The sequence below is a fragment of the Podarcis cretensis genome (genome assembly GCF_951804945.1).
Source record: "Podarcis cretensis genome assembly, chromosome: 1".
NCBI classification, from domain to species: domain Eukaryota; kingdom Metazoa; phylum Chordata; class Lepidosauria; order Squamata; family Lacertidae; genus Podarcis; species Podarcis cretensis.
This window is the reverse complement of record NC_137170.1, coordinates 86058178-86074177: the sequence shown is the minus strand read 5'-3', so window position 1 is coordinate 86074177 and position 16000 is coordinate 86058178. Positions and strand designations below refer to the sequence as shown.

Below are 16000 nucleotides of genomic sequence, written 5' to 3'. Positions count from 1 at the left end.
AAAGGAAGTGGATAAATTCAGTTGCAGACACCAGCTGGGGTGGAACTCTGTATGGTAACTCAAAACGGTAAGCAGCTCTGGTTCAATACAATTCAAGCTGCACAGCTTCTGTTTCAGAAACAAAATAGTAGGAAGTATCCCAGCCAGCAGCCAGTCAAGACTTGAGGATTCAAGCAACCTTTTTAGGCAGCCCCTCACAGATAGCTTTCCCCCAATTTGGAGTTTAATGGTGCCTGGTTACCAAAGATAATGACATTTAGCCTCCTTCCCTTTAAGGAGAATGTACAAAAATGGGGTGTGACTCACCAGAGTGACCTTCAAAAATGCTAAATGGTGTCACCTTGGGAGACCATCTCCATTGGATTTTAAGGACCTGTGTGGCAAGGAAGCAAAAAGGCAGCCCCTTCTCTCCTTCCCTCTCCAGATTTCCTGGTCTGCCTCTAGAGGAAAGCACTGCTCAGTTCCTCTATTGAGGAGGAAGGGAATAAAGCTAGTTGCCTCTTACTGGCAAGATGCTTTAGTGGGAGGCAAAGCTTTGGAAATTCATTGACTGCCTGTGGTCCTGCTGGGTGAGGTGAGGTGGGACACCACTGGACTCCTCAGTGCTTCACCAGCCATGAGTAAGGATGAATGAGTCACCCAGCAGAGCCAAGGCAAAGAGACGACCTAATGCTTTTGGCTATGGCATTAGGATGGAACTCACCAGGACACTGGTTGCCACCTTCCAGAAGCACAGACAAGTATGAAGTGGGAGAGCCCAAGACACAGATGGTTATGTCTGATGGTCCAAACCCTGGGAAAGAAAAGAAATGAGTTGGTGACCTGATTCTCATACTAGATCTGGGAATCCTAATGTCCCAGCTCCATGAACTCCACATGCTGGGATTTGAAGATAGAATCACGGTAATTAACTCTGCTCTTTTAGCCACAGCCCATATCCTAGAGTCATTCTACAGATGGATTCAGATGAAGCACTGAGGTGGAAATGGTGATGATGCCACCATGTGATCCACCTATCACATTTACCATTAATGCAGATGCTCTGACACATTCCAGGTTAAAGGAGAGAAACAGCAGCCATCCAGCCAAAGAAGGACTCACCTGTTCGAGGCTCCTTTGTGTGGTCAATTGTCTCTGGGAGCCCCTCCTGCTGCAAAGTGCACTGCAGCAGGTCATAGTAGTAAGCTGTCCAGGCCCGGGCCTGTGCATCCTCAGGGCTGATCTTGCAGTCCAGAGGCACATCCCGGCGCCAGGCACAGCGCAAGGGGCTCAGGGGTGGTAGAAACCCCTGTTCTGCCCAATCCAGTTCCTTGGGAGTTGGAGGTGGCTCTGTGTGGATCTGGTCCAGAGACAGCTACAGAAAGAGAAAGACAAAGGGTTGGGAAATAGGCCTGGAAAAGGAGAAGGAACTTAGCCACAGCACAGATCCCACCAGAGAAACGGGGAGAAGATCATTCCTGCCAGTAGCCAGTGGAGAACATTGGTCTTTTCCCAGGCCTTTGGCTAGTTAAATTATATATGGCAGTGATGGCCAAACTCGGACCTCCAGCTGTTTTGGGACTATAATTCCCATCATCCCTGACCACTGGTCCTGTTAGCTAGGGATGATGGGAGTTGTAGTCCCAAAACAGCTGGAGGGCCAAGTTTGGCCATCACTGATCTATGATCTTTTAAACTGTGGGGGGTTATTGTTTCTATCTACTATTATGTTACATTATATTGAGAGAGAGAGAGAGAGAAAACTGCCCTATGATCCACAGATGAAGTATAGACATTTTAACAACAACAGTGCTCAAGGGTCTGTTGCTGCAATGTGGCACTGGCTGGCTGAGTAGCTTATCCTCAGTGTCATGGAGGACTAAAGAGGCTGGGAACCCATGGGAGAACTGAATAATTTTCACATAGAAAGGCAAGATGGTACTAGCCAAGTTCTGGTGTTGCCCAGACTACATCTAACAGGTTTTTTTTCTTCATGTTGTTTAACCGCTACAAAAATAAACATGTCTCAATGAGAGACAAAAAAAGGAGGCTATTTTGGCCAGAACAGAGGGAGTTCAACAAAAATGGGTCATACGAACAAGTACCTGGAAACAAAACCAAAAACACCCCAAGCGGAGCAGACAAGAAAAAGGCCTACTGAACCAATGTGTTTTGTACTCTACTGGGTCAGTAATTCTACAGAACAGTAATTCAGATATGCTGCATTTTCGAATTACTGTTGTTTTGAATTTCCCCAAAGAGGGACCATAGGGTCCAAATGGGAGCTATATAAGGTGCGAGGAGAAGAAAGCCAAAGAAAGGCTAGACTCACCATCATTCCAGGTGACGATGCTGCAAGGAAAGAAGAAAAAAGAGATATGTGAATATATTCTTGTACTGCTTGTGACCCAGGGCTGTCCCATCTCCAAGTGGGGTTATGAATGGTGAAATGACACACTTTATTGTGCTCGGCTGTGAAGGTGCAAGGGCCAAGGAGACGCTACAATGGAACTACACTGCCCGATTTGCTGCCCTCACTACACCCATGAGCAAGAGGATATCTGGCTTTTAACTTGCCATCTTGAAATCAATCATGCTTCTTTAGTCCATACAGAAAAGAGAACATTAAATTACTTAAGAACTGACAATCTGTTACATGATTTTTCAATGCCCATTTTTGTCTTGCGTGTGCACATATCAAAGAACAAAGGCTGTAAGTTTTAAGCAAGGCAACCCCATGTATGCTTCCCACTGCATTCAACAGGGTTTACTCCCTAGTAAGTGTGTTGAGGATTGCAGCTGACCAGCACTGACAGCAATCAAACAGTGCTGTGCTCATCCCTATTCCACAATGAAGGTTGGCACAGAGAGGACAGTTAGAAAACACTTGCAGCTGGTATGTGCCTGGGGCTCTGTGCTGGGCTTTTGGGTGTGTTTTGGTGCCAGGCAAGTGCCCTGCTCTGTGTATACAGGCCAGGCTGTTTTCTGAGCAGTGCCCTGGGGATCAGTGAGCTGTGAAATTCCCAGTTATTCAAGAAGATTAAGGGGGCATGGGATAAGGTTAGGATTAAACTAACATGCTCACCCACCCTTCCTCCTCAGTCTACTACTGCTAGCTCAGAAGGTTCATGCAAGGCCTCCATTTTATCTGGTCTGTCAGTGGCTTTCCTGTCCCACTAGATAACAATTGCCCCAGGACCCAAGAGAAGGCTGCCCGGCTGCCAGAAAGGACAACGGGGGGGGGGGGGGGACATGGCAGGTTTACTGCAAGTACTTGGCAATTGTTTTTAACTACTTATATGCAATTTAACACACATTTTACTTGGCAAACAAAAATAAATTATATTAATTTAACCAAAATATATTTTAAATTCCCATGTCATGGTGCAACTTTTTAGCACCCCTCATTTCTTGGAATTTGAAAAATTCAATGTGCCTTATTGCCTACCCATCTCTACATACTGTATTTTTCCGTGTATTAGATGATGTTTTTTGACTCAAAAATTGTGTCAAAAAAACGGGGTCATCCAATACACAGATAGTGGCATGGAGGGGAGAAGCGGCGTGCCCGCTAGCCAGCGGGAGCACAACTTTCCCTGTTGCTGCTGCGTGCAGGAAACGATCTAGGGCGTGTTTCTTGCTCACAGCTGCGTGGGGGGAGAAGGTCAACAACTTTGGGCCATCTCCCCTCATTTTCTTAAAATTGAGTCCCCCAAACCCGGGGGGGGGGGGTGTCTTATACATGAGGGCGTCTTATAGATGGAAAAGTATGGTGCTTGCGCACAAATGCTCTGCAAATGAAGTATGCAAATGAAAGTTAACTTGATGCAAGTTTCTCCATTTCCCTAATGTATATCAGCAGCAGCAGCAGCAATACATTATTACAGAAAGGCAAGCTTCATCTTGGCCTCTAACCCTCCATGATGCTTTCCTGCAAGACTGCATCATGGTGCCAAGGTTATCTAGTCCTTTTTGTGCAACAAACACAGTCGTCACCTTTATACACTTGCTGGTAACTGGCAGTAGCACCAACCCAGAACTTCAATATATTACAAGGTTCCTGTGCCTTTAATACTTTTGAAGACAAGGGTGTTTGAGCAGCTGCAGCTTCTCGCTCTCCAGGACTGCCTTTGCACAGAAGCCTAACCTGTCTCACAAAGGCATTGTGTAGCTACACGTTGTTTGTTTAAGGAACATATATCCCCCTTTAGCTTCAAAAAGAAATCAACGTGGCTAACAATAAGAACAATAAGCACAAAAATACATAGATAGGTAGATAGAGATATATAGATACAGATACAGATTATATATATATATATATATATATATATATATATGCTTTTAGTTAAGCCACAGTGTTTCTTGCATCCTCTGAAGTAACTGTCTGGCCCATGAGCTTCATTCAGGTGGTCCAAGGCATGTCCACGTTATGTAGTTATTTTGTTTTTTAATTGTATTTTTATTTCTTATGTTGCATTTTATTGTATTACAATTTGAATTCTATGGCACCCTTAGAAATGTGTGTGACTAAGCAATATGTAAGTGTCATAGCAATCTTCAAATGGTCCATGAGGGGAAAGGCACTGGTTAAGTCATTCTGGTGCAGAGTAACTTTCTCCTCCTGATTCATAGGAAGGATAGCAACCAATACTGTTATGGGCCAAGCAACAAGACAAACATATTTAAGGCAGGATTCCTGCATTTGTTTCCTGGCTCTCAGAGGTTCTAGATAAGCTCCTCTGACACACCCATTTGAGGCAACATCACCATTCAAACAAAACCCAGCTACTATATACAATTTGAGCTTCATCTTGAAATGATCTGATGAAACCACTTTCTTGGATATTAGTTCCAATTTTTTTTCTAAACGCTAAAGTCTCCAGAAGCCATTTGAATTTCCTATTCCAAAGCAATGATTCAAATATAAAATAAAAGCATGTCATTTAACAACAACAACAACAAAGTTTGTACAGCTTATCTACTTTTCATTAGTTTATCTCCAATGTGGTGCCCTTAACCCTCCCATTTTATTTGTATTTTGGGGAGGCAGTTTTACCTGTTTGGAGGGAGGTGGGGTCTGAGCATCACCTGCGGCACCCACAGCAGTTACTAATATGTCTTCAGGTCCCAAGAGACTGAGAACCCTTGATTTAAATAACTACTGAAACAACCGACCATTAATGCCATTCCCTAACCATTCCCTAACAGATGGGCTTGCTGTGATCAAGGGGTTTTAACAGCTAGACTTTCCCATTCTTTGCCACATTCTGTATATGAATTCTTATTAGGCACTTATCCCCATTCCCTTTGCAGGTAACATGAGAGCCACTGAAGGTGTGAGCTGAAACAGCATGCAGGTGGGAAAGTACCTCCTGGCTCTCAGCCCACTACACTTTCCCCTAGTCTGTAACGCATCACTTTCCCTCTTCACCCCGTCTAGTCTTGGATGCTACTCCCATACATCCAGATATGTTAGAGAAGTACCTGGGAAACAGTCAGAATCTGGAAGAATATTAACAAACATATAGGGTTATTTCCACCAATAAAAACATCAACTCTAGCTCCAAGGTTTCTTATAAGCCAGAGGCAATCGTATCTCTGCAAGGATGAATCTCACACAACCATAAAGGTATTGGCTGCAGTCCTGTTCACAGGATACTTGAATTCCAACAGCATGAGTGAAATTGTGCTGGTTGGGGATGATGGGAATTGTAGTCGAGAACATCTGGAGCATCCCAGGTTAGGGATGCCTGGTGTGCCATACTGCTGCCACACCCTTCCCCAGATTGGCAACATGACGCTATGCACTGTTATACAGCAGGGCTGGTACCCTGGAATTTAATGAACAAAATTACCACTGATCTGACAGTAGACGATTCCTTTCATGTGCTCACCATCAAATCTGTGGATATGGAATTCTCCCAAGTGACAGTATAATTATAGCTTTAAAATGGACATGTTCAAAACCTATACACAATCTAGACTGTACTGCTATGACATTTGGTCTGCGGAACTTAGTACAGTGGTACCTCGGGTTAAGTACTTAATTCGTTCTGGAGGTCCATTCTTAACCTGAAACTGTTCTTAACCTGAAGCACCACTTTAGCTAATGGGGCCTCCTGCTGCCGCTGCACCGCTGGAGCACGATTTCTGTTCTCATCCTGAAGCAAAGTTCTTAACCCGAGGTACTATTTCTGGGTTAGTGGAGTCTGTAACCTGAAGCGTATGTAACCAGAGGTACTACTGTACTGCTATGACGTTTGGTCTGCGGAGCTTAGTAATGGCAACAATCACCAGCAACGAGAAAAGCAGGAGCACCCCAATACAGTCTCTACAGCAGCAAGTCTTTTAAATCCTAAATCCCTGAGTCTTCACTTGCTGTGAGTCCCACTGATGAATCAGGGATCAATTTTTAATCTGTGATTAAAGCTTTAGTTGATTAATCTCACCAATTAATCAATTAAGGATTGAAGCTCTACCTACTTAGTGCTCTAAATTTGGCAAAATCTTGCTTCGAAGTCTAGCTAGGGTAGAAAGGATTACTTGAGTCTTCAATAACTCAAGTAATTAATTCATCAGTAAATCCATTAATAAGTTTTTTTAAAAAAATTGGGGCCCATTAGTAAGATTTTAATCTAAACTGAACTATGTGAAATGGGTACTTGGTGGCAAAAGCACAGTTGTAATCCATGTACATACACACACATTGAACTTAATCTACAAAGGAAGAAGTAATTCTGCCTGTATGATTTTTGTCAAGAGAACCTGTTATCTACTACAAAGAATATCAGTTTGAATTGGCTGCTAAATAATCACTGAAAGCCCAAAGGTTAATTAACAGTTCACTAGATGAGGCAAGGGACGCAGGTGGCGCTGTGGGTTAAACCACAGAGCCTAGGACTTGCCAATCAGAAGGTCGGCAGTTTGAATCCTCGCAACGGGGTGAGCTCCCGTTGCTCGGTCCCTGCTCCTGCCAACCTAGCAGTTTGAAAGCACATCAAAGTGCAAGTAGATAAATAGATACCGCTCCAGCGGGAAGGTAAACAGCGTTTCCGTCTGCTGCTCTGGTTTGCCAGAAGTGGCTTAGTCATCTGGCCACATGACCTGGAAGCTGTACGCCGGCTCCCTCGGCCAATAAAGCGAGATGAGCGCTGCAACCCCAGAGTCGGCCACGACTGGACCTAATGGTCAGGGGCCCCTTTACCTTTTTTAGGTGAGGCAAGGGAGCATGCAGTCAGGCTTCATTTGTTTTAAGGGACAGCTCCCTTTCTTTGGGGAAAATGCCACCTGCATTTCTGCCAGGACTGCGCAGCTGCTTTGCTGCTGCAGAACTTACTAAGAGAGGTGATTTGCAGTTTACACATTACCTGGCAGACGTTTGGTGTTAACTCCAATTTATTTCCCACTGGAAGTTCTTGCAGTAGCACAAACATCCCTGTGTTAAAATGGGTGGTGCAGGTTATTTTAGGGCTGTGCCATCACATGCTTCCCTTCAAACAGAAATGGTTGAACGGTGTGGCTCTGCCCACCCCATCCTGTCACTTTGGGATTGCCCAGTTCTTTATTACATCCAGGCGGAAAAGTTACATCTCCTCTTCCAAGGCACATCAGTGTCACCTCACAGCAGAAGTGGGCAAATCCGGCAGCAGTTAACTGCCCACCTCTCAACTTTCCCAGAAGTGTGAAGCACACCTTCCTGAAGTGCATGGCCATCCTATTATTGGCTGGGCATAGCAACCTGTCACTCAAAGCCACCTTAGCATAAAAGACCATAAATGCATGGTCCATGTGGTCTGTTGCCCCTCTTGCCACCAACGCCAGACCATTGTTCTGTTAGCTTTGCCTGGTGTAGGGTTAGACCAACATCCTGGTATGCTGTTTAATTTTCATTTTGATTCTGGACACTCGCTGTTTTGGATTTGTGAATTTCTGGACACACTCAAGAGCTGGCTGTCCCCTGCCTCCCCCCCCTGCATTGGTTAAACCTTCTCGGTTAGGCTATTAGTTCTTAAAGTACCTGGAATATCTGAAGAGGAGGTGGGCTGAGGTGGCCAAGCAGGAGAGCTGGAATTCAGCTGGTTGTTCCTTTACTCCTGAATAGACCACCTTGAGGCAGTGAGAATTCCCTTGCCCTAGGTGACAAGCAGAGAGGGAGGGGAGGGGAGGGAGGAAGGAATGTCACCTGTTACTAGGGAACTACCTTACTGGGTTGATGTAGCAAGTAGTGTGCTGCCTTCCACCACAGTGAGTAGCCATTCCCAATACAGTGGTACCTCAGGTTACATACGCTTCAGGTTACAGACTCCGCCAACCCAGAAATAGTGCTTCAGGTTAAGAACTTTGCTTCAGGATGAGAACAGAAATCGTGCTCTGGCGGCGCGGCGGCAGCAAGAGGCCCCATTAACTAAAGTGGTGCTTCAGGTTAAGAACAGTTTCAGGTTAAGTACGGACCTCCGGAACGAATTAAGTACTTAACCCGAGGTACCACCGTAATGCAGCCTAGGTGAGCAAGCACCTGCTCACGGCAGGAAATGGTATTTAGGATTTATGCAGAAATGGTATTTAGGATTTATGTACTCTCCCTGTATGAGACAGAGTGTGATAAATCATCATCTACTATTTTCCTGCCAGGCATATTAAACTGGATGGGTTGCAAATGATCTTGGCAGCAAGGCTGACAGTTTTTTTACTGGCCCCACAAAGCTTTTGACATTAGCAGGTGATCATGATGAGATCTCCAGGTCTTAAAAATTTATTTCCCTCTTTTCCCCCTGTTGCTCAACCTGCTGCGAAGAGGAGATGAGGCCAGCTTTCCTTGTCCATTGGCATCTCTGAGTTTGGGTGACAAACCACACATATTGACTCACTTTACCAAAGGCAAAGTGTGCTTTTAGTCCCGAACTGCCCTAAGCCTACTTTATCGAGCTAAGTAAAGTTTAAATGATCACCAGGAGACTGAATGGTTTCCCCAAACCATCTGGGGATGTGTTTGCATCTCTCCTTAAAATGGAAAACATTCATATCAGAAGTTTTAGCTTGCCGTTTCATTGTTATGAAAACCTAATTCATAAATTGTTGTTTGGGAAACTGGTGTTGAGTAATGTGCTGATGCAACTTGGTGGTTGGTGGCATGTATGTCACATCTGCAGTGCGGCTGGAAACAAAGGTTTACTTCAAATCAAATGAATCCCAAGTAAGAACTGGATAAACAAACTGAGGTTAACACCTGACTCCACAAAGCAGCTTCCTATGCTTATGCAGCTTGAGCCTGTTCCATCAGGGGTGGGCAACCCTTTTTGTCTCCTTTCCAGGGCTGCATTCCCTCAGTGTGATCTGACAAGGGTCACATAATGGCAGTAGGCAGAGTGAGAGTCAAAGTGGGTAGGGTCACTCCTTTCTCTCTCTCTCTCTGTCACCTGCTTTCCCACTCCTTACCACTAGGGATGTGTACACACTGTATCTGTAAGCACATTTAGAATACCTTACTTCCCTCAAAGAATTCTGGGTAATGCAGTTCACTCCTCACAGAGGTACAATTCTCAGCAACCCGTAACAAACTACAGTTCCCAGAATCCTTTGAGGAAAGGAATGTGCTTCAAAAGTGCTTTAAAGGTATAGTGCGTATATATTTGCATCTCCCCCCGCCCCGTGCCATGTTTAGGAGATTTATTTATGACATTTCTATTCCATCTTTCCTTCTTTAAGCTCAAGATGGAGTACTTGGTTCCCCCCCCCCCCACACACATATTTTAGCCTAAGAAACTGTGACTGCCCCAAAGCTGTCCACTGAGGGGGATTTGAACCTGGGTCTCTCCCCATCCTAAACTGACACTCTTAAATACTATGTATCTGCTCATCTCTAGTTCACGAAAGCATATGCCACAATAGACTGATTAGTCTTTAAGGCACCACAGTGTTCTTTGTTGATTTTGCTCCAACAGACTAACCCAACTTCCCCTCTGGAAATTGTCTGAATGAAAAAGGAGACCATTTTTTTATGACTTCCAAAAAGCTACACTACCTGGAGGTGCCTCATGCTTGCCACAGACAAGGGGTAAGTCGCTGCTCCCAACCAGTGGCTTATCAGCAGCTTTCTCAATTGTTTGGCTCCTATCTAAAGTGAAAGCAGGGAATGATCTGCGATCATTCAACAACTTTGTGTAAAGTGTTGGCTGCAGCTATCATGTGATGAGTAATGTAGATTCAGTAAAAGTCCGAGTACTTGTCCGAGGAAAAATAACTTTGGATTTCAATTATTTGAAAGACCATTCTTTATTTCAGCTCCACTTGCAAAATCATTCACTCTTCAAGCCTACATCTAGGACGTGGAATGGCACTGGATTGAGTGTCTATTATCTGATTGCCATCAACTATTTCATGAAGTCAAGAATGCCACTGAACCTTCTTTTTTTAAATTTCATTAGGGTGTCGTTTCTTAGCAAGAGCAAGAGTGAAGGGTAGGTTGCCTTTGATCACGCAGAAGTTCCTGGGGCCAAACCCAGGGCCACGGTCAGGTGTGGGAGCCCCTTGCCAATCCCTGGAGCTTTACAGCCCAGCTCCTCTGCTGTGCTGCTGCCTGTTCACTTGCCCTCTCCAGGCAAGCAGTGAGAAAAAAGGGCAGGAACATGCTTTGTCTTCCCTCTCCATGTGATGGTGTGCACTAGGAGCCAAAGGGAGAGGCAAACTAATGGGTGCCAGCAATAATAGAGAGGAGGGGGCAGGTGCATTGAGGGGGACCCACTGAAAGGACGATGCCTAACCCCCCTCCCCCAGATAAAACCCCTGGAAGCAGTACAGTACTGTGTTGGACAAGCCTTGCAGCAAAGCCAAGCTCCTCCTGTTGGCCACCAGCTAGAACTGCAGGCATCTCCAAATATTAGCAACAGTTGCTACCTAAGACGGTCCATGACTCCATCTTGCTTGCCTTAAGAATCAGAGTTGATGCTTGAAGATCTGGTCTGCTGCCTACTTAGCACAGCTTCCTTTAGAAACTGACTTTTGACAGCATTTTTCTTTTATAGTTACTTCTACTTTATTTCTGTTTTACTTTTGTTTAAGGTACAGCTGCAGGCTGACTGAGGTAGCAGGATTACCACCAAAGGGAATGTGAATTATTCACTATTATAGGACCCTTTGCTACCATTCTTAAAATTTATAGCAATATGTTGTAACTGGTTTTTTATGTTATTTTCATTGTTTCACAGTAACAGGAAATTAGTTGTTCATTAGTTGTTCTAATGAAGTTAGTGCTTTAAATATACTTTACCATTCCTTGAAAATATTTGACGGGGGTCAACTGACTAAAACCCTTTTTGGGAGTGTCATCCCAATATTACCTTTCCAGGATGCAAAAGTGCCACCACCCAAAGTTTAATATATTTTCTCACCTGAGATTACATATTCCTTTGGGTGTGGTAACCACAAGGCACCATTTCATTTGCCCCCCCAAGATAATATCAGAAGGTTCTCCATGGTGAGAGAACTTGAGATGCAATGGGCACCAATGCTGGGGACCTCAAAGCAAAATTCATTTAACTATGAACCCTGAAATTTGAGTGTGAAGTGGACAGTGTTGGATTTCTGGGTGTTAACCACAAACTCCGGATTGATGTATCAATTTCTCAGTTTGGGGGGCCCTACAAAACACAGAGTTTGCCTTACAAAACCATACAAAAGGTCTGGAGGGGACCCCAATTTCAGGGTTCACAGATGTTGAAGCCCTCAAATCACAGTAGTGGCATTGTGTTCATCTAATAAAGGAACTTGTATAGTGTGATTTTTTAAAAAAAAAAATTTACTCATTGTTTTTTAGTTGTTTAGTCATGTCCGACTCTTCGTGACCCCATGGACCAGAGCACGCCAGGCTCTGTATAGCGATCAGCAACTTGCCCTGAGACCATGTGGTGAAGAGAAGGATATAAAGCCCCTAAATAAACAAACTTCTATCACTTCCTGAATGCTGTTAACAAGTCCATCAGAGACCAAGTTCATGGAAGACAATCTTACTCGGCTAGGAGTGATCGCCAAAGAAGAAAGACAGAGATCCCTATTGTGTTAAGTTTATTCCACACGGGATACTTTACAGCCAATGGTTTACATATAAACAGTGGAATGGCTTCCCCACAGTTGGCAACTGCAAGGTAATATAATTAATCAATCATTACCTGCAGACCCAACAGCTTCACTGAGGAGAGACACCCATAGAGTGCTCCTGTTCTTTAGGACTTTTATGCAGGGGCTGCATCTAGGGACATAAGGTGCTGCCTTTTACCAAGTCAGACTTTGGGTTTGTCTAGCTCAGAACTGTCTCAGAACTGACCAACAGCAACTCTGCATCTTTCAGGGTTTCTCCCTGATCTACCTGGAGAAGCCAGGGATTTAACCTGGGACTTTGGCATGCAAAGCAGCAGCTCTCCCCACCCACTGCGCTTTCCCAGCCTTCTCTCCAAGCTCACGGCTGCCTTAATTTCTTGTGCCACGCTGCCCCCAGCACCCACTGCCACAAGCCTGGAGACTCACAGATAAGAGCTCACTTGGCAGGTCTTCAGCTCACCAGCTGGAAGGGTGAAGATGTCTCATAACTATTTGATCTGGTTGGGGAAAATTAGGCCACAGGCATGGGGAAAACGGTAAACAGAAATACCTGTACATTGTCAAATTCACCGAGGAAGAATTACGGCAAGGGCACATCTTTCATGGAGCTTGGGCTGTGGCATGGATCAAATGGCTCATATGCAGGGCTTCTGGTCCCCTACCCTAAGTCCACTTAGCCACATGGTGGAGGACGACTGTGGGGCCCTTGTACATGGCACAAAGTCTGCACATCTGGCTTCCTATTACTGGTAAGGGGGAAGAATTCCAGGGTTGTTTCAAATTTTTCTCTGTGTGTATAATATGTGTGTATTTGTGTTAAATTATCTTTCTGTGTGTGTATCTCACTTAATGCCAAAAGAAGCTTTCCAAGACTCCCATGGGGAATGCAGAAAGTTGCCTGCCATCTATGTTCTCAGCCTAAGCCCTTGGCGCTTCCCAGCACCACCTTCCTTTTGTTAGCACACACCAAGGAGGAAGAGGGAGGGCTTTGAATGTATACCACCCTCCCCCCCCCCCATTTCAGCTCCTGCTTATGTGCAGGAGAAATAGTGCGTCCAGTCTGCAAGAGGAGGTGAGAACAGGCGTGGGGCGGTGGGGGGGGGGCGAGGTACTCCAGACCGTTTTAATCGAGGAAAAAGAGAAAAAAATTCAGGCGACGATTTCGCGTGCCGATATTCCTACACCAGTGTAAGCATCAAGATGCCCGCAGGCTCCCTTGAAGCCAGTGCCCAGTTGCATCAGCTGGGGATCCTAGCCTTGCCCAACCTTTTTTGTCCATAGGAACTTGATGCTTTTATTCCCCAGCCAATTCTAAAAAAGAAAAGGAAAGGAGGGGGGGGACGCCCAGGAGCAGGGTGATTGGCGGAGACGGCCCGTGTGGGCGGGACTTCGGGTCAAGCAGGGACCCCGCCAGGCGCTCGAGAAGCCCCTTTCCCTGCCCCCCACCGCCAGGCAGAAGAGCAGCAGCCTTACTGCACGTCCCTCAGCTTTGTGCTTCCCGCAACCCGCCTCCCGTCTCCCTCCGCGACCTGCAGGGCGATCCGCGCGCTTCTCGCAGCAGCAGGCATAATAAAAACAGGTTGCACCAATTCCAGGTGGCCCATTGTAACCGAGGGGAGACTTACATGAGAAGGGGAATGGCATGACTCCCGCTCCGTCCGTCCTGCTCACCAGGCGCACCGCAATTCTTCAAGCGAGCCGCGCGCACACACACGCGCACACACACACACACACACACACACGTGGTCCCGGCCGACCCCCTTTCTTCCCCGTCCTCTCCAGCAACAGGCTGCGCTCGCGCGACCCCCGGGCGCCAGCGCCGCCCCCTCCCCCAACCCCCCGATCCGGGCCTCACTCCGGGCGGGAAAGGCGCCCGAGACTCACCCGGGGCTGGGGGAGAAACCCAACGTCCACCCCCGCCGCCCCCCGCCCCCGTTACCTTGTTGCAGCGCAGCTCTCGTGCAGATCTGCGGGCGATGCTGAGGCTGGGCGAGCGGCGCGATCCAGCGCAATCCGATGGCGAGGGGCGGGGTGGAAGGAGCCGGGGAATGTCCAGGGATTAACTCCGGCGGGTTTTATATAGAAACGAAGCGGGCATGCCCAGTAAGGCGAGCCAGCTTATCGAGCATCGGGGCAAGGCGGGCAGGCACTCGCCAGCGCCGGAGACACCCACAGCCATTGACCGAAGCAGATAGGCGCTCCCGGGGGCTGGGAGCGAGTGAGCGCCGGGGTGGGTGTGCGCGGGAGCGTAATGGGCGCGAGGGGGCTGGCAGCGCCTCGCAGAGGTGGCGGAGGAGTGCTATGCAAAGCGGAGGTGGGAGGGGTTCCACCCGGGGGAGGGGAGAGGTGGGCGGGGGGGGGGTCCGGAGCCGAGGAATTTCTTGCTGAAAGAGCCCATCCGCTCCCATGACGTGCGGCAGATACACGCGGGGCTGTTGCTAACCATTTTGTAGCCCTCCTCTAACGAACGCCAAGTGCTTTCTTGGTGAGGAGCCCGTTCACTCTCGCTGGGTTAAGCAAACCTTATTATGCCCATTTTACAGATGGGCAACCGAAGTGGCTTTCCTAAAGGCTGGGGTGGGGGGCGCTGCTCCCAGAACTCTGTAAAGCACACGTTTTTATTATTTATTCCTTTATAACCTTTGTGCTCCCTTCCTCCAAGGAGGGTGTTAGCCGCACAACAATGGATGGAAGGAGCGGCTTAGCAATTTACTCATGGTTGACCCAGGAGATTAGAAACCACCACAGTGACATGCATAAGAAAAGGAGGAACAAAAACACCCAAGGTCACCTGTTCCCCAACCCCTGGTGGGTGGCTAAAAACCAAATTCGAGGCTGGACGTTCCAGTTTTGCACAGAAATGTTACAGGAGGTTCCTCTTGCATTTCATGACCTTTTTGGCTTCACAGTTTTATCTTTCACCACCTGGTCCCTGGTGTATACAGCTAGCACACCTTGAACCCGGTGTAGCGGGTTCTAGTTCACAAGAGTGTCTGCCGCAATAAATCACTTTGTCTTAGATAAATGTGGATTACCCATACATTAGTGAACTGATAACAACTTAAGGGTTTTAAACATCTGAGCATGTGAGCAGATCCAGCTATCACCTAAATGCAGCAAGGAAAAACTGAACTTGGTTGCGCTACTGCCATCTTAGCATGCATTAATAAAGCAGAGCAACAATTTCTATGTATGTATATAAGCTACATACCGTGTAACTTATATACTTCCCCAATTACAGATAGGTAGCCATGTTGGTCTGCCATAGTCAAAACAAAATAAATTCCTTCCAGTAGCACCTTAAAGACCAACTAAGTTAGTTCTTGGTATGAGCTTTCGTGTGCATGCACACTTCTTCAGATACACTGAAACAGAAGTCACCAGACCCTTCTATATAGTGAGAAGGTGGGGAGGGGTATTACTCAGAAGGGTGGTGGGAATATACTTCCCCAAGTACATCCAACTGAATATGGGGTTGTTGTTTGCAACTTTGTCCTGAGTGCAGTTTGAACATCTAGGAAATGCTGCCTGGAAGTTGGAAACATGCTTCATAAATAGTATCATGGATTCCACGGCTACACAGCGTGTCCCTGGAGCATGGGCTGCGATAGGGCCTGAGTGTGCTGCAGCAAATGTGTGCGCAGCACAGGAAGGGACAGACAAGCTGAGGTGGGGTCACACTGGGACAGTGAGACTTGAGACTCTGCACTACAGCCAGCCTATTGCACTGGACTGCACTATACTGCACTATATTAGATAAATAGTCTGCTGCTTTTGTTAAGAATCCCTGAAAATGAAAAGGTGGACATTTCAAAACATATGCCCATACAATGGTGATGACTGAATTTATTACCCATCCTTCAGCAGCAGGTGCCAGTGCATATTACAACGATTTAAAATTCAAAACTAGTTTGGGGAAACCTGGGTT

General features: G+C 46.5%; 1 protein-coding gene across 1 annotated transcript in view; it reads right to left on the bottom strand.

The window, feature by feature from the left end:
• CARNS1 (carnosine synthase 1) overlaps nt 1–14337 on the bottom strand; it is a 33093-nt gene extending 18756 nt beyond the window's left edge. The window contains exons 1-4 of the mRNA XM_079986561.1: nt 14012–14337; nt 2312–2331; nt 1102–1354; nt 704–793 (exon numbers count right to left, since the gene is read on the bottom strand). Coding sequence (XP_079842687.1) covers nt 704–793; nt 1102–1354; nt 2312–2317 — 349 coding nt within the window. The 5' untranslated portion in view covers nt 2318–2331; nt 14012–14337. The remainder of the gene's footprint in view (nt 1–703; nt 794–1101; nt 1355–2311; nt 2332–14011) is intronic.
• Between the last annotated feature and the right edge of the window lie 1663 nt (nt 14338–16000).